The sequence below is a fragment of the Syngnathus scovelli genome, chromosome 5, assembly GCF_024217435.2.
Source record: "Syngnathus scovelli strain Florida chromosome 5, RoL_Ssco_1.2, whole genome shotgun sequence".
Lineage (NCBI taxonomy): Eukaryota > Metazoa > Chordata > Actinopteri > Syngnathiformes > Syngnathidae > Syngnathus > Syngnathus scovelli.
Genome location: NC_090851.1, coordinates 9,812,490 through 9,831,263, shown reverse-complemented (window position 1 = coordinate 9,831,263; position 18,774 = coordinate 9,812,490). Strand labels below are relative to the sequence as shown.

Here is an 18,774-nt window from a genome sequence, read left to right as displayed (position 1 = left end):
ACCCCCTTTAAAGGTTTAGAATCCTCACACATTAAAATTCCATAACATTTTAATGTAATTCAAGCTTGCACAAACAAGAATTATTGGTAAATATTTAAATCGCAATCAGTCATTATGTTTTTAAATAATCAAAATCATTACAATTACCAAGAAATATAGCACAAACAAGACAGAACAGTTGACCAAGTCTTTTACTTTGACGGGGGGGAAAAAATAATTCTTGACTTATTTTCAAGCATTCATGCTATTTTAAACTATGGCCAGAAAGAAAACAGAGCTAGTAAAATATGTGTGTGAGATCATATCACCTAAATGCAGTAAAATGGACCCTAAAGACATCAGTATACTGAATTTGATCCCCTTAGCTGAACAATTCTTCATTCCTTCAGTTGTCTAGACCATCTTCCAATAAATCAGTGCAAAAATCGGTTTACCAGATACCCCAAGTAGCAAAAAAAAAGAGGCTCCTGAAAATCTGTCAGGAGATCAACCGAATATCACAAACCGAGAGATGGCATTGCTGCTATTAAGTTTTTCTTGCTGGACTGCGTAGTGTCATTTTTCTTTCTAACCAGAGGAAAATATAAATTGTTGCCAAGTTTTAAGAAAATGCAGTTTGGCTCCTTGTAAATAACAGTGAGCAGCAAATCACACATTTATCCACTATATTAATGCAAACTTTTATTTATTTAACCTGCATGGCTAGTTCAAGTCATTTAGGGAGAGTGAGATGGTTTCAGGTGAATTGGGGTAAAAGAAAAACAAGATTTCTATAAAAACAGGTGTTGTCACCTTCTGCTATAGATGAGGTATGTACATATTTAGGAGAAGGTTTACAGTGACTAGTCCAGTGGGAAAAAAAAAGAATTTCCAACACTTAGAACTAAATTACTAAAAATAAAAACACACGTATAAATGCTACACTTACAAATAATCGAAAGACAAAATGCTTATATCACGTAAACCACACATGACATCAAGATGGCAAATTTGTCACAGAATGAATGATTAAGTGATGCTGAAAGGAAAATGTGCTTTGGGCTTCTGGAGCTGGACTAAGACAACCTCTGATTTATTTTTGCTATGTCCTCACAAAATCCTTATGTGGAATTTTGTAAATGAGAATGGTACATTAGCCAGTCTTATGTCCCACAAATTGTGAAAAATGGCATGTTGTTCAACTCATTCCACAAATTCCTCAATTTACATGGTGTCTGGAGGGCTATAATCCCAGCCTGCAATCTGATGTAGCTGGAGCCAGCCACTATTCTGAAGTGTTTGAAGGGTGAGTATACCATGTGAAACCCCAAAGTGGCCTGGTAGTCACCATAGTTGACTTTGTCCATCATTAATACATAAATGTAAATAATCAGACAATAGAGCTGCCAAAATTAATCGATTAATTGACAAGTAATCAATTATCAAATTAATCAGCAATCAAGTTTATCATTGAGTAATCGTTTAAGCCATTTTTTTTTTTTTTTGCCTTAGAATTGTCCAAATTCCATATTGTCGGCTTCTCCAGAGTATTCATTAATTTTTGCAATCATTGATGAAAACAAACATTATATTTTCTGTTGGCTCAAAAAAGTTGTTTTTATTTCAGAAATTAACCACAGCAGTAACTGAATCCGTTTCAAAAAGTTTGGTAAGTACAAGATTTATCCCTCTTTTATTGTTCAATTGTTATTTCTTTGTTTTGATTAATAAATAATACAAAATAAACAACAGTAAATAGAGAAATGGTTTTGTAATACACTTTTAGGCAAAATAAAATGCCATCCAGTTTGAATAATCGGTGAAATAATCGATTTTACAAATATTTGACAGGAACAGCCGTACCAGACATTACGCCGTGCTGATCACAACAGGTCTTTCACATTCTTTGAACACTGTATTGCAGACCTGACCTGCAGCAACACTTAAATGCTGCTAAACGCGATGTTCACTTTTTTGTGGGCTAAAAAATGCAATATTAATCATATTCAATAGTTGTCTCAAACTGTGTTCATATGTATTTCAGGTCACAAACAGATAATGCCGTTACATCACTGTTGGAATCCTTCAACTAAAGCATCCAGTGACATCATGCACTAGGTATGTGCGGTCCAGGCATGCCAAATGGGACAGCAGAATGTCTACTGTTTACTATTTATAAAGTTGCCAGATGGATTGTGTGGTTTTCTACGCCCGTGTCTGTCTTAAGTGTCTGCCTATGTAGTTTGACTAATAGCAATATTTGGATATTTGAAAAAAAAAAACCATATATTTTATATATGTGCATGTTTGAAACACAGAAATCTTTAATGCTATAGCCAATACAAGAACTGTATATAGTGTCTTCCCAAAGATACTATTTCTCAGTTTTGATTTCCATTATCAGATAAGCATAATGTGTTTAATACTGTAGTCATAGTTTGCACTGCGACATGCTTTGATTTTTGTTACAGCTACAATTGCGTGTAAATTGTAATAAAAAGTCTCCTTTTACTTGGTAAGGAATTTGTTCTAGTCCCAAATACCCATCAAACAAAGAATATACGGTACAATAAAGTCATAAAATAATCCATCATTTTTAAAGGGCCAGTATGGCCTGTATAAAACTTCATAAAGAATGGAAGTTGTCAGACATGCAAAACAATGCATAACACATAAATCACCGCTTCAGAGAACTAATGTGGAGTATTAGTTACCACAAACAAAATTTACGACTGCTGCGGCAGAAAATTTACAATGACAGTTATTCGGGATGTCCTAAACTGTCCCAGTTTAGTTACATTTTATTGCATTTTCTAATTCCCTGTTGCCAAAATCCAAAGATTCCTTTGAAGGCAAGGTAATACAGGAATGCTGACAATTCACACACAAACTCAGGATGAAGGCAGAATAATGCTGATCTGGATTCATTCACAAATTACTTCTAGTAAGTGATTTTATTTAGCAGTGCAACACATGGAGAGCCATTGCATTTACGTACACGTTCTTGTTTAAGCAGGTGCATCTTGTGTAAAACTGAGCACTATGAATGATGGTCAAAGATAATCATCATAAAGATCATCTCGTTGTACAATTTTACAAGGACATATCAAACAAATCATGGCTTTTAGAATGTAGAAAAATCTCATTATTATTATTATTGCTGCTACACGTGTTTGTATGATGATAAAATTCAGTTCATTCAGGAGTTGACCTTCCTCTCCTTCAGGAAGATGAATTGATTAACTGCCTTCAGATGATCCAAGCTCTGGTATTCCATTTAACCAAATGGAAAATCCTATTCTGTTGCGTATTTCAACCATTCACATTAGTCATTACAACAAGCCTGCCATTGTTTGTGTTGCATAAAAGGCTGGACAGTGAAGAAGTGGTTATTTTTAGGAAATGGGGGTCATGTGACCTGATGACCCTCAAGGTCAGATCTGATGTGCAATCCACCTCTGTTAAAATAACTGCTCTGAACTCATGCACAAGAAAATAGATCAAAGGTTACAAACTGGGACTACAACTCAGCTCTTGAGACCCTTCTGCTGAGAATAAACACATGCTGTAAACAAATCAAGGACCTAAAAGGAGAGGTGAGCATTCATTCATCCTAACTTTGCATGCTATTTGACCTAGTATATAAAAGCTTGCAGCAAATTGTACCATAACCAAGAAAAGTAAAGCCAATGGAATGCAAGACGTTGGGCCTGAAAATGTTCATCTTTGACTGGACATCACAATAGTGTGAGTCGTGACCCCAATCCGATTGGGCTGCTTGTGTTCGACCTCAAAAGAGCAATTCACACCAGACACCCCAAGAATTGCTGAACTGAAAGAGTTTTATCATGAGGAATGTTCTGAAATTCCTTCCGTTTGTTATGCTGGTCTGATCTGCAACTACAGGAAATGTTTAGTTAAGGTTATTCATACCATTGGTTCACATACCTTTTCCATAACGTGTTTTACAAGTTATGTTCAGCAAAAACAATGAAATTGTTAGTGTAGTATCAATTTAAGAAAACTGTCTTTATTTTTGTGATTAATGTGAAGATCAGATCACATTTTATGACCCATTCAGAAATGCAGAAAATCCCAAGATGTACATAACTGCAAAAAAACAGTCCAAGTATTAATTCATTTTATTACTTTTATTTTCATACAAAGTTACACACGTTGAGAAGCATAAATTGCACCTTTGCACCCGAGCTGGATGACATTTTTAAGTAGCCAGTATCCCGGTACCTAAGACAAAAGGATAGTGATGACCAAATGACCAATATCACCAAATTCAGAAGCCCAACAAAATCAATTATGAGTGGACATCCATGGATTTACCTATTGGCAGATTTTTTTTCAATGTTGAACAAAATAAACTCTTTTTTGTGATGGAAATAAATTAATAAGTAACTTCAAAACTCATCTTTTGAATTTTCAAGGGACCTATAACCTATAACTCATTTGAAACAAATATCTTTTAAGAAAAATAACAAATACAATAACCTGTTTCCAAGTGCGCACACCCTCAAACTAATACTTTGTTACAGCACCTTTGACTTTGATTGAAGCACTCAGCCATTTGAGGTCAGAATCTATCAGTGTACCTCATCAATATTTGAACACATTTACGCTTCTACAAGATTGTCTCACCACAGATCGGTATTTAAAACAGTTCAGAATTTTATTTTGACTAAGTCCCAAGTTCCAGCTTATGAAAGTTGTCCCAAAGCATGCTCCAACCACCACTGCATTTCACTGTTGGAGATCTTTTGGTTGTGAGTGGTGTTGTATTTGGACCTAACATACCTCCAAGAATTACACCTTGGTTTCATGCCAACCTTGGTTTGATCAAATAAATGTTCCCACATACATGTGGATGAATTCAAGTGTGTTTTTGCAAAAGGGCTCAGCTGGTTTCTGCTATAAGATGTGAATGCAAAAAGTAAACCCTTACTGGAATAGCTGAATTTATTTGGGATTAATTAGAAACACTTCAAATGGTGGCATGTGTGTGCTTACTCCTATTTAACATGAGTTCGAACGTGATTGGTTAATTCTGAACACACACATCCCGAGTTATAAGAGGGTGTGTACACTTATGCAACTACATCTCATCTTACATTTCCTCTCTGTAAAAGGTTTCATATTTTTTATATATGATTTTTATAATGGAGTTGTACATACAGATACATTTCATGATGATAAAAGTTTTTAAATGTTTTTTCTTGGTATCATTTTATTATATCACAAAAACCTGGAATTTGAACAGGGACGTGTAGATTTTTTTTTACATCCACTGTTTTTTACATGCACTGCCATTTCTGTTCCAACATACTTACTGATTCAGCATCATGCTCCAGTCCTAGATCGTGATGCTCCATCTCATCATCTCGGAACTCTTTTATAATCTAAATAAACACAACGAACCTCATCAGGAGACAAAAAAAATCTGCAAAAGCCCCAGCGTCAGTAGAATCTCCAGCGTGGATTAATTTTGGCTTCAACAACAACAGACAATTGCAGAAATAAGAAATATTAAAAAAATTAACGGGAGAGGGAGGGGCAAATAATGTTGTTTGATACTACCGATAATCTGAGTTATTCGTTGTGGCCTGCCACTGCTCCTCCTTAAAACGCTGTAACGTTTTTCCCATCTGTTATTGATCTGTTTGTCCGCCACAATTCCTCAATCAATTGCACAGCTGGCAGAGAAGATAGTACTGCCACCTGCTGTTCGAATGGACTAAAAACATGTCTCTACAGTATATAATGGTACGAACTTTAAGGTCCATGTAAAATGAAAATAAACATTTCTTCTAAATCTAAATCTAAAACACCACATACAGGAGTGTACTTAAAAACAATGCTAAATTTAAATGATTAAAACAAATCGCCAAGGTCATAAAAAAAGGCCTAAGAATTGTGAAAAACTACAACTACAATTTGGAAAAATTTATGCCTTATTAAATTAACCGCTGAATGAATTTAAATTAAATTCATTAAGTTGGTTTTAGTAGTGAAAGCAAACAGTCCAGTCAGTCTGACCTTAAAGTTCTGAGAAAGCACATGCAAATTCCACAAAGGAAGGACAGAGCTGGGATTTCAAACCGCAACCTGAATTGCGAGACATATGTGACAGCCATTTTGGCTAAACATAAAAAAAGACCATAGACCCATAAACAAGCATTTGCTTATAAAGTAATGAATATGTTTGTGTCAAACTGTATTTACAGCATTTGTATTTAATTCAATTTTATACATGTTAAATTGGTGGCAGGGTGAATGTCCGTGAATGCCTCACAGTTTAGACGTCATGTGTTCACACACAAACTCTGGTTTAACAAGGTCCGGGTGAGATTATTAGCACTTCATATATAATATTAACAGTAAATTTGAAAGCAATAAAAAAAAAAAAAAAAAAAAACAGTGGCCTGTGTTCTCTGGACAAATGAATATCTGTGGCAGACAGCGGCATATGATAAGAGAGCACTCACTTTTAATAGTTCAGTATATCGCTCAGGATCCTTCTCCATCAGAGTTCTTATCTGGCTGTTGTAGTGCTCAGAGATGCTCTCCTCCACTGCCACAGTGCAGGCCATGGCCGCCTCCTTACCCAACATTGCAGTGGATGCCCCTATAGAAGAGTTTAGATTTAAGGAGAATATTATTATAACTTTACTGCAAGCATAATTCACAAACTTAACAAATACAAGATGAGCATTATAGAACACCTTTAGAATAAAATATGATGAAACACACAACGATGAAGACATTACAGCACATACAACTTTACATACATGCAATCAAACTTTTTGTTAAATGTTATTTTGCCTCCTGTTTTACTTTTACATTTTGTACCAACCTAATAAATAGCCAGCAATGTTCCAAAGTGGTAGCAGTGCAGTTGGCCGGACTCTGCTCTCAGCAAGTATTTCATTAAATTTCTCAAGATGCTTTTTTTCTTGATCCCACATTTCCTGTAATGAATGTAAGAAACAGAATCTCACAAAATCATTGTGACTTTTTACACAGTATCTATTTTTATATAGCCACTTTCCTCATTATACATATACAATATCAATAAATTTCATATCACAAGGTTCATGTAATGATAATATTGTATTGTGACATCTGGATTTTTTTTTCCATGCATGCATGCATAATAAAACGTAATGTTTTCCGAGCATGTGTCTGTGATTTTTTTTGCATGACAATACTGATTGGCAATTTTGGTCATATAAATTGTGAAATAGAATGTTCCATCTTTATTCACAAGTAGATTGTATCACGAGGTCGAGGACAGATTCTTTTCTTACTTGGATGAGAGGTCCAGTACTAGACCTGCCCAACACTGCCATCTGGCCGGCGTAGATGCGATTGGCACCATATTCACCTGCATGGTCTACACGTAGGATGCGGTCAAGCATCTCCTTCTCTTCCCTGTCAAGTGGAGTCGGCACCACGCTGTAATCACGTGAGCTCCACAAGGACGCTGCAATAAGATTTAAGAAGGAATAGATGGGCATCATTGCGACACTCAGAGTTCAAGGCTAAAAAAAGGAGGATATGCTCACAGATTCGCTCATAAATTATCTCCGTTCTAGGGTGGAAACTTATGAAAGTTTCTTCCCCACGTGACGCACCTTTAGCTTACACTTACGCCGAAAATAGCAATCGATATTAAAACCAGACATCAGGCTACAGTACATTAAGTTGTTTTGTTTTAGCATAGCTAGCATTTTAGCAGTTCACTCTAAATTTGGTATTACCTCTGCTTTTTGAGCTGCATTGTGCAATCAATGGGACGCCCCTGTTTGTCCAGCCATTAAAAACTCTGTATACGGTTCTTTGCATGCTACCCTGTTTTGTAGTCCTACCATCCGAATGATCAAACAAAGCAAAGAAAATGCAAGCAAACTGTCATTGAAATGTCAGCTGTTGGGCGTGTCGCTGAATGATGACGTAACCATATTTACGCAACAATTCCACTTCCGCCCTGACCTGGGGGTCGCTGATGGTGTAGGGGTACACTCGCCCGTCTTGTCTGCAGACACCATGAGTTCGATTCCCGCGATGACGGTGTGCATTAAAAAAAATAATAATAATAAAAATACTTGCTCTTCCTCCTCTACTATGTACTGAATAATACGTATTATTGGTGAAAAAGGTTTGAGCGCCTGTAACGTTCTAATCCCGACCACTGATCTGTTATGACTACTGCATTAATAACTACAAATTAATTGACAGGCATCATTCCTTTATAATTCCAACATACCATATTTGCCCATGTTAGTGATGTGAATTTCCAGCACGCCCACTCATCAGCTTTATTCGTCAAATATGTTAAACGCACAAATAATTATCCACTCTAGAGCAAACAGGCCACTAAATAAAATATACAATTAAGACATGAACAATTGAGTTCACGAGTAACATGTTTGCTCAGTTATTCTGTTCAAGAGGGGAAAATGCCCATTTGTGGACCCCAGAACAGTCTTCTGATGTCTCAGGTGTCAAACTCAAGGCCTGGGGGCCAGATACAGCCCACCACATCATTATATGTGGCCCGCGAAGACAAATTGTGTATCAAATTCGTGTGATATTACTAGAATTCCAAATTGTCTTCACTTTCAATAATATCTTTTTTTTTTAATATTTGACCAGTTTTTACTCATCTGATTTGAAAATGAGTTATTTGTCAGTTTCTTTTGTAGCTTTTACTGTATACAATATGAGGTGCTCATACATTTATTTGGGTTGACAGTCATAATGGCCCTCCGAAAGAAGCTATGATTACGATGTGGCCCGCGAAAAAAATTAGTTTGACACCCCTGTCTTAAATGCAGTAGTCACTGACACCATGTGAGATGCATTTACCAAGGAGACTGAGGCAACTCAATCAAAATAGAAGAACAAAGAAACAGGACATGACACTCATAATACAAATAAACATAAATCATAGACATTTTAGAGTTCGCATTGACCTAGTTTGTGGGAGGAACCCACACCAGTAAATACTGTGATTATCTCTAGGCAGAGCACCATTTTCTCTTCTACGTCAAACAAATGCAGAGTGAATCCTTTGTTAACGATTGTTATGTAAGACAATCCTTGACAATAAGGCATTGGAATGGAAGTTGACTTGGAGGAAGAGGTTTGTGGGGCAAACTGAAAAATTGTCGATGGTCTGTAGATGGCACTCTTGCACAAACAAGCTTGACGTCAAAGATTATTTGATTGTCTTCGTAGTGTGCCCATTTTCACAAAAACAAACCTTTTATTATATTTTGATTTTGCGGAAGCTCATTTGCTTTAACTTGACTTTTATCAGTAAATTTTGCCGTCTTTCACTTTTTTTTATTATTGAGTATTTGTGGAGGAAATACTCAGTTGAGAGCTTCCTTTGAAGAGAAGAAATGGCTCTTCACAAAGCACATAAAATACCATGCTATTACATAGGAATCTATGGAATGATGGCTTGACTGCAGTCGAGCGGTGATGGTCACAAGTAAACAGGATCGGTGAATGGCGGGGTATGCTGTTTGCAAGTGTGTGTTTGTGGTGAGACACCGGTTATGTGTTTCCCAAACTGTCTGTCTGACTGTGGGTGGCTACACTTTTATGGCTTCGCATAGGTAATGTGTGTTGCCTGATGTGTCCTCAGTGCAGGAGTGTGTGTAGTCAGAGCTAACTAGTTGTTGCTGCACCAAGCAGCACTGTACATCTTTACGCAATATGAAATAAGCCAGCCTATCCTATGATATTTGCTTTTTCCTGAAAAGTGTGCCCTGAAAATGAATTTTTAGTCTTTAACTTTTAATTTTTAATTGTTGTTCCCTGTAAATCAATCTATGTTGCGCATATTTCAGCGGCATGGGGTGGCATGGCCTTAAGTGGTTGTCTCTCAACCCAAAAGATGGAAGTTTGATCCTCAAGCCTTGTGACCATGTTGAAAGCAAGACACTGAACCCTAATTTGCCCCCTATGGACCCTGCAATCTACGTGAGGTGCCATATGGTGTACGTAGATAAAGCAAATCCTGCCTTGGCACTGTTTAAGTGCTCTATAGCACAGTGCTCTGAAAGTGCAGACACATATCATCAGAAGCCATTCCCAAGTTTCACATTATACTTGCGAATCCCTTTGCCCTTAAACCACAATATGCACATCCCCTCAATATAGAAGCCCAAAAATGGATTTTGGTCACGTCGGAGGATATGCGAAGAGAGGTTGAAACGGTCAACTTACCTCAAATACAATGAAAGAAACAGGTTAGAAATTTAACCATGCAATAAAAGCCTTAAAGTACACGTTTTTATCCTTTTTTTGTAGATTGTTTTGACTGATGAGCAAATAAAAGAGCAGACCAGAGACCTGGAGAAAGCGTGTCTATGCCTCAACACGCGTCTCTTTGTGTAATGGTTGCATGCTTCTGTGGACAAGTGTAAGTCTGCGCAGCCTTGCTCCGAGGCTCTGGTCAGACAAGTGCATAGCTGTGGTGGGACGCAGGCAAAGAGCCCCTAGACTACAGTGAGTCAACAATGTCTGCTTTCACAGTGAGGAGACGTGACAGGTCTTGTCTCATTTGGTCTCTGACTAGGACACCTAAGTGTGTGTTGCACGCCAGTGTCTGGTCTCTTGTAATGTTGTTTATAACTGCTCATTTACTAAATCATGTGCAAGACTGTTCTCTGTTTTGGGCCTTAATATATTTTATTTCAGGAATATGGTAACCTTTAATGTTGTTGGTAATGTAGGCCTTGCATGATCATTCTCTGGGTAACTATCTTAACCATAAAACTAAAATGCTACTATTTAGATGTACAGTCAAGTGTACCTCAAAAATCTTTTTAACTCATCACTGGAAACTGAAATCACAGTCAGGTTGGAAATTTGGAAGTGTGTTTCTTGGTCTTAAGAATACTCCTTGCACTCTCTGGTGATCATGCACATTGTTCCAGGGTTGAGCTGTCACCATTAAGCAAAATAAATGAACAGATTAGTCAAAACTTGAGGAAGCTTAGTAACATTTTTCATAAAAGTGTAAAAAGAAGTTGACCACTTAACAGTACAACGAAAAACAAAGGTACTTTCACATCTTGGCTCGACTTTGAGCCCCTCAAGAGTATCACTACCATATGGTGGCCACCAAAGAGCTTTACAAAGGCTTACATTTACTTTTTTTTGCAAATTTAAAACATTTAAAGCTCAATAGCTGGCTAATTAACTATTCACATCCACTTAACTTACGGTAAATATTCAGGTTAATATTAATTTTCGGTTTGAACTTAGTGTATTGGTGGATTACACACGCGAAATAAAGGAGCGGAAACAGAAACCACTGTTTGGCAGACTTCCATGTTAATTGCAATGACATTTGTTTCAGAAAACAGAACTCATCTACCACCACCATCCAAAATTGGGACAAAACTGGGTTAGGAAAAAAAATTTGCGTAACTTTGGTTTTATAAGGCCTAACAGCACGGGTTCTCGCGAAAGGTATCCAAAAAGATTTCAAATTCAGCAAAAAATCATCCAATAATTTTCACAGTGTGCTCAAATAAAACCTGAGGAAAGTGATTTGTCTTGTATAATTGGATTGTTTACACTATACTACACTTTCCTGTGCTGGAGAGAATGCCACACAGTCAAAACCACTGCTTTCATGGACACTGGGGAGTGTACTGTATATAGCGACGTCTAGTCAAAGTTAAATGGCCCATGTCTGTCTGGCATAGTTCCTTCGGTGTTTTTTGTTCACACCTAAGATGCGCATTTCAGCGGTCTTTAGTGTGACACCTGTAGTGAGTTGGGAATGAAACTTTTTTTTATGAAGTGTCTCATAAAATGTTCCCCCTGTCAAGGCTACAACGTGAAATATGGGGACGCGGAAACATTTAAGGAAACTATCCACTGAAGAAATGATGGCATTCTCAATTATAAACCATGTCATTTACTGTACACAGAATTTTCTGTAAGCTCAAAGATGCGGCTGACATTTGTCTGATTTACAGGGTTAACTGCGGGTTAACTGCGGGTTAACTGCGTACGTAAAGTATTGTTTAATTCAAAACTATATCATATAATTTTGGCTGACTTAAAAGCCTTCAATGTAGTCGTGCCCATAAGTCTACACACCCTGGCAGTGTTTGGTAAATGTTGGCAATTTTTTCACCCCTATTTTCTTTAAAGAAGATTACAGGAATACACATTCGCAGTCAGTGAGCTTGAAAGAAAGGAACCCAAACATTTCAAATACAATTTAAAAATCTACAGTGAAAGAAAGGATCCCAAACATTTTAAATAAAATAAAAAAAATCTACAGTGAACGGTGGCTTGCTCATGGGGTATCTTGAACTCTGCAGTTTGTCACTTTAGCATTTTACAACATTGTACTTATGCTATTTGTACCCCACCCTGAAGACAACAATGTTTTACAGCTCACTGGGAGAGACTAATTACTTTATAAATGCCATTACCGCAATCCTGGCCTTTTCAACTTTTTTTGCTATTATTTTTAGAAGTGCTCAGTTCACAATCATAAACAGGAAAGGCAGGGTTTGTTTTGTATGCTACTCTTACCACTCCATTTCGGTGACTCGTCATTTTGCGTCACTGGAAGACAGATTGAGTGGGAGTCTGGCTCCGAGTTCAATTAGGGTGAGCCTAATCCACATTATTGGGGACAGAGCAATGTTCCATGTATTTCAACCCACTTCTATTTTTGGGTCGGAGCACTTGTGTTTCGAGTTAAGGGAGAAGCCACAGTATCCTGATGAGGATTGTTAAAATTATGTTGCAGTGTTTACTCTGAAGACTTGTTTTTTTAGGCTGAAGCTCCCAAGTGTCTGCAGAAGCTCTATGAAATTCGTAGATGTTGTCCATAAACATTATGACTGTCTTAAAGTCTTACTACTTACAGTATACGCATTAAGTTGTTTACCCACATGTAAAAAGAAGGTCTGGCGACTGGCGGCACGAGATTGTTTGCTTCAAACCCTTGTTGGATTAGGGTGGAATAAATCCATTTTCTGAGCCACTTTGTCCTCACAAGGGTCACGGGTGCACTGAGTCGATTTCAGCACTCTCTGGGTAGTTGGTCGAACTGGTTACCAGCATATCGCAGGGCACACAGACACGAACAACCATCCGCACTCACACCTAGGGGCAATTTGGAGTGGTCAATCGGCCTACCATGCATTTTTTGGGAATGTGGTCGGAACCCGAAGTACCCGGAGGAAACCCACGCAGGCACGGGGAAAACATGCAAACTCCACACACCGCACTGTGACAGCATGGAGGCGAGCTGCCTGTATTTGTATTTGGGTATCATTACAATAAACTAATAAATAAATAAACTCGCTTGCTGACTCACTCATTTACGCACTCACCCTGACATAAACGAAAAATTCTCACTTTCATCTGAATTTGGTATTTATAGATGTTTCTTTCCCACTAATTTACTGACATTTCATATACATTATCCGCATGAATAACGGTACGTTTGACGCAATGTCATACCAAGGAAAAAACCAGACCAAGTTAAAAGAAATTCTGCTATTTTGGAAAACCACCCACAGGTCTAGAGACTTTGTTACATTCTGTCACTGTTACATCACCAAAGACTCCTCCTAAATGATTCATTGAGGAAGACAAAAGTTGTTTTAAAAATTATGTAACCCAAATTAATCACAGAATACATTTTTAGACATGGTCACATAAAATTATAACTGGCACAGAATTTGTTTACATCTTTCTAGTTAGTTAGTTACATAATTTTGCGTGAGAACAAAAGTACTTCCAGTAGCTTACTGACACTTTCTTTGATTCTTCTCTGTGGATGAACACTGCCAAATTTCATTCCAACCATATATTATTAATAGAGAGAATGAATCATCAATACATGGTTCTTATTTCTGAGACTTAATCTCACATTTCACGGCAAACATTTGTTAAAATGAAGCAAAGGCAAGAGACAGATGAAGACAGAAAGCCCTTCATACAAGTTGCGTGGGATTCTGCAAAAGTATCCCTCATGTCCAGATGTTACTAGATTATTCCTCTCTTGACATTCTCTGCCCACTCGCGTCCATGCCAACACAATCCATATCTGTGTGTAACTTTTAAAAAAGGGAGAAAATTCCGTCTGTAATTGTGTAGATTCGTACTCATCCAGGTCATGGTAATTTACAGACAGAATCGAAGCAACTAGTCATGGATATTCTTCAAATTTGATTTATTTTATTAGTGTCGAATTGATTTATATGTTGTGTTGGATGTTAAATAAAGTTTTTTTTAAAGTTAAGTTGGTCACACTTTTTTTTTTTTCCCCAACAAACGTGTGTAGAATTTTTACATGCGCTGTATAGCCATTAATGTTTTACAGAGAGTTAACAGCTGTGGCCGTGAAAGATATAACCAATATTATACTTGGAACGTTTACTTAGTTGGCGGATTACTCTATGTAGGGCCCCCTTTGACCTGTTGTTGTTTTCATTAAGCCTCCACAGCAAGAGCGATAGTTAATAGCTCACAGTAAACAAGAGCGTGTATGTTTATTTCAAATGTATTTTTGACACACTGCCTGAGAATTTTCTACTTGTGGGTGATCATCTTAGCAGGTACCAAGCCAGGAAATGTGGTAAATACCTTTAGCCTCATATCACTGACAGTGTAATGTGAGGCTAGTCTGGAGTCCAGATACTGGAATTAAATGAGTCTGGTACACCCAAACAGTACACAAATAGTGTGTGACGTTCCCAACACAACAGAATTCCTGTCTGGGATGAAAAATTAATGAGGCTTTAAATTAAGATGGCATCATGAGTAAAACAACATGAAGATAAGGGGAAGACAAACTCTGTCTATAATTGCATGCGTAAGCTGATCTGAATTTATAGCCGGCAGTGAGGATGAGATCCTAATTTAAGACTGTTAAGAGAGCAAAAAGGGAACAAATATTTTGCTTATTTTCTTCATGGCTTTTTTGGTGCCTCCCTTTTCTTTGCTGTTGCTAAATTTGTCTTCCCTTGCTAGAATGTATGCAAAGCCAAAATGACACCATTATTTTGACTAGACTGTTTTTCCTCTGGAGAACAGAGGCCAGAGGAAGTGTAGATGACCTAGACTGGTTAACCACACCACACCACCACAGGCTGGCTCAGGCACTGCCTCCCCCGCAACCAACCTCTGCATCAAGCGTCTGCCAACCCCACGTTACTACTACTACATGCCATGGCCGCAAAAAGCCCAACTTTTACCAGCCTCCTACTAGCTCCGCACTGGGCCGTTTTTCACTGCCCACTGTTGTAAACAGTCTGTCGCCGGGCCATCCGCTGACACCAACCTTATTTTAGTTATATTTACCCACCAGACGTGCATCGGCTTGTTTACATTGTCCCCTCTTTGGCCTGTACCAGCAGTTTGCACACTCGTTGGCCTTGCTTCTGCACAATTCTATATCGATTTTTTTTTCTTTTTATATTGCGACCCATCTGACCCATCTCTCGTCTAGAAATGATCACCTGAGGAGCGCTGGCCTAAAGGCTATGAAGTTCGTTCTGGATGCAGTAGTAGTGATGAAACATAGCTCCCCTTAAATAGGAAAACTTGTATTGTATTGTTGCATACAATAAGTATGAACAGCGTTTCTACAGAGCACTGATTAAGGACAGGGTGTTTCTTAATATTATTGGCAAATTTATTACAAATAAAAAACAATACACAACTTGTACATAAATATCCAAAACTTTTGTCAATACTCAAATTTGGAAGTAATTTCAGCCTCAAGTCTTTGTGATTACAATACCACAAGCTTGGCAGCCATTCCTCTTTTCAGCACCTCTCAAGCTCCATCAGGTTGTATGGGAGCGGCGGTAGGCGGCTATTTTCGGTTCTGTCCTGAGATGTTAAATTGGATTCAAGTCTGGGCTCTGCATGGGCAACTCAAGAACATTCACAGAGTTGTTGTGAAGGCGCTACTTTGTTGTCTTGGCTGTGTGCTTCGGGTCATTGACCTGTTGGAAGTTAAACCTTCACCCTAGTCTGCGGTCCTGAGCACTTTCAATCCAGTATGCCTCTGTTCATTGCTACATTCATCTTTCTCTCAATCTTTCTACTATCTATAGCTGAAAAACATTCTCATAGCATGATGATGGCATCAACATGCTTCAAAAAGTCCAGTCTTTGTCTCTCACCAGAGAAGAGAATTTTCTCTCTCGTGGTCTGTAAGTCCTTCGGGGGCCTTTTAACAAACTCCAGGCAGGCCGCCTGCAATCTTGCCACTCTGAGTGCCTTTGTAGAGAAATCAATGTATTCATGTTAAGCACACTTAGCAAGGAGCAATGGAAGGTGGCTGTCAGTATAGTCACGTCTTGCTCCGACACTAAGTGGCTTTTTAGCGTATATAAGTCCATGGTTTTGCAGTTTATCCTGAACGGTCCATCTCCTACAATGCAACGTGATGGACTGAGACATAACACAACATTTGTGTGGAGCATGGATCTTATTTTTGTTTAGGGCTGTCTAAATGGAAGACATCAGCATAAACTTTGGGTACTGCTATTATTCATACACTTTCTAAACTGTCAAAATAACAATATACACCTACATCTCAATTAACTCACTTCGCGACTCTCTGTCTAACGCAGTTTGGTCATGGACCCCTATTATTATTTTGTTAATACATTTTCAAATAGTATTTTAAATGGACGATATAAGGACCGTACGAAGCTAAATGACTTGCGCTAAACCTTAGCGCGAGTGATTTGATGAATTTCCGGGACCAATTTAAAGGCGTTTGATCTTCATCATTGCTTTATTACAGTGTTAGAGATATCTGGGATTGTTTTTGTTTGGAAAGCGGGTGAGGGGATTCGTGGAAGGACCTCATCCACAGCCACTCGCAACTCAAAGCGCGTGGCCGGACACAGTAGTCGAGTAAGTGGCTCCTTTGTTCTCTCTCCCATCCAATTAACATAGCATCAAAATGACTTACTCAATCCGCAAGATATTGTCATCTGCGTATAGCTTCTCTTTAAATAAAATATCAACAGACTTCGGCCTTTGTGGGGGACGGACGGCAAACGGACCCTTTGGCTGACCAACAACATTCCTGACGTAAATTAACGTAACAAAGGACCCCTTCGGCTGCCTAGAAACACGCCTTTCAAAAAAACAAACAAACAAGATTTTCTATACTATGCAATTCCCAAATTCTGGACCCAAAGTCCGCATATAATCGAGATTTAATGCATTGCAACATACATTTTAGTGCTTAGCATCATCATCTAATTTTAAAATTCCCTAGTCTGGTGGAGAACATAACATGATGACTCATTTTAAGAATAATAATCTCATATTAGTACGTCCAGACGTAGGATCAGGTAGTGGTCGTCCCTCTTGCCAAACTTTCCATGTTTCTCTCTGCGGCGATGATGCTGCTTGTTTTAGTCCCAGCAAAGACTGTCATACTTTCCTGCACAGCTGTTGTGCTGTACTTTTCCCTTGTGTCTTGACCAGGGTGACCAAAATCATGACGCTTTTCAGTGCACTAAAGACTTTTGCTCTCTTTTTTTCAACAAATGTGGGTTTCATTATATTCCTTGAGACTGCATTAGTTTTCATGAGAAAAAATGTCATACATATTTCTTTAAACGTTGAAGCTACGAGCAGACAAAACCGAGAACATAGTTGTTTGCCTTTTTAATTTGTACATTACTTGCAAATACAAAAAAGTTAAGATGCAAAAAAAGTAAAACGCAGGCTACAACCAACTGCGTTACATTTTAGCCACAAAATAAGAAACATATTTTCTGTCCCTCACCAGTCCCCATTGCCCAGCAGTTTTTGGCCTAAGTGGAAGAGTGAAGAACAAGTGGCCTTCTCTGACCTTGCAGTCCGCTGAGGATGACATACAATTATGATAAATCTCTCTCTCAAAGAGCTAGCTAGACTACAAAAGGTGACGGAAAACGGACATGCTTGAAGGAATAATTTTTTCACTGGCTGCATTTTAAACGTCCTATTTTTACCATTCGTGACAGCATGTGATGATTTTTGGGATTTTACTGATGCTGCTTACATGTCCCAAACTGGCTGAGATGACTCATTAATGAACTTTGTCCCCTATTTGCCTTGTGTCAGCAAGTTTTTTTTTTTTTTTTTAACTAATACTTGGAAATTTAAGTGGCTGAATTCCCACATAAAAACACAAATTCTGTTTCGACTGAAAAACTATCAATACCTGTGTGCTACAACTGTACATTCACAAAGTGGTTTCTTCACAAATGTGCAAGTTTGTTCATCTTTACATGAAGACATGTCACCCAACGGCAACCGAGTTCGTAATATCCTGACTTTGACAGTTCTTGCTTTAGGCGCAATTTAAATTGCATAAGTTGCACAAACTGTGTGGTCAGACGAGGTGACGTGAGATGTGGGCAAAAGGGCTGGGAGAAGGATTCGAAGAGGAGGCAGCGAGTGAAAGTAGGAGGAGTTTTTTGGGTTAGGGGACCGTCATCCCATTGAGGGGAGTAGCTTTGGTGTTTTGATTGAAATCCAGCAGATGTGGGACAGAGCAGAGGGGTGTGCGAGTGAGAGAAAGAGAAATATTTCCACCCACCTAACAAGGAGACACACTCATAAACAGGTAGACAGACAGGGTGAGAGTCAGAACGACACAAGTTCTCAGGGCAGCAGCAGTTCAAACTTTTGCAAACTTTCTCTGAGAGCTGATGTTGTAAAGGGGAGGAGGACATCTCTCATACACCCTCCAACACTTACTTGCTAATGAAC

The 18,774-nt window shown here is 38.3% G+C and overlaps 1 protein-coding gene and 1 long non-coding RNA gene across 3 annotated transcripts; both read right to left on the bottom strand.

Annotated features, from left to right (window-relative positions):
• Positions 1-4,111: 4,111 nt before the first annotated feature.
• On the bottom strand, positions 4,112-7,955 carry coq7 (coenzyme Q7 homolog, ubiquinone (yeast)). Its single transcript, XM_049720815.1, has 6 exons — positions 7,749-7,955; positions 7,296-7,471; positions 6,842-6,956; positions 6,474-6,613; positions 5,319-5,387; positions 4,112-4,224 (listed from the first exon to the last, which is right to left on the bottom strand). The coding sequence occupies exons 1-6, from the start codon at positions 7,831-7,833 to the stop codon at positions 4,147-4,149; spliced, it is 663 nt and encodes a 220-aa protein (XP_049576772.1). The 5' UTR covers positions 7,834-7,955; the 3' UTR covers positions 4,112-4,146.
• A 7,702-nt stretch (positions 7,956-15,657) lies between these two features.
• LOC125969031 (uncharacterized) lies at positions 15,658-17,817 on the bottom strand. Of its 2 annotated transcripts, none has more exons than XR_011086877.1 (2): positions 16,976-17,817; positions 15,658-16,446 (listed from the first exon to the last, which is right to left on the bottom strand). It is a non-coding gene; the product is annotated as an uncharacterized lncRNA (long non-coding RNA). The 2 variants fall into 2 exon arrangements; XR_007481408.2 differs by having other exon boundaries at positions 15,658-16,272.
• Between the last annotated feature and the right edge of the window lie 957 nt (positions 17,818-18,774).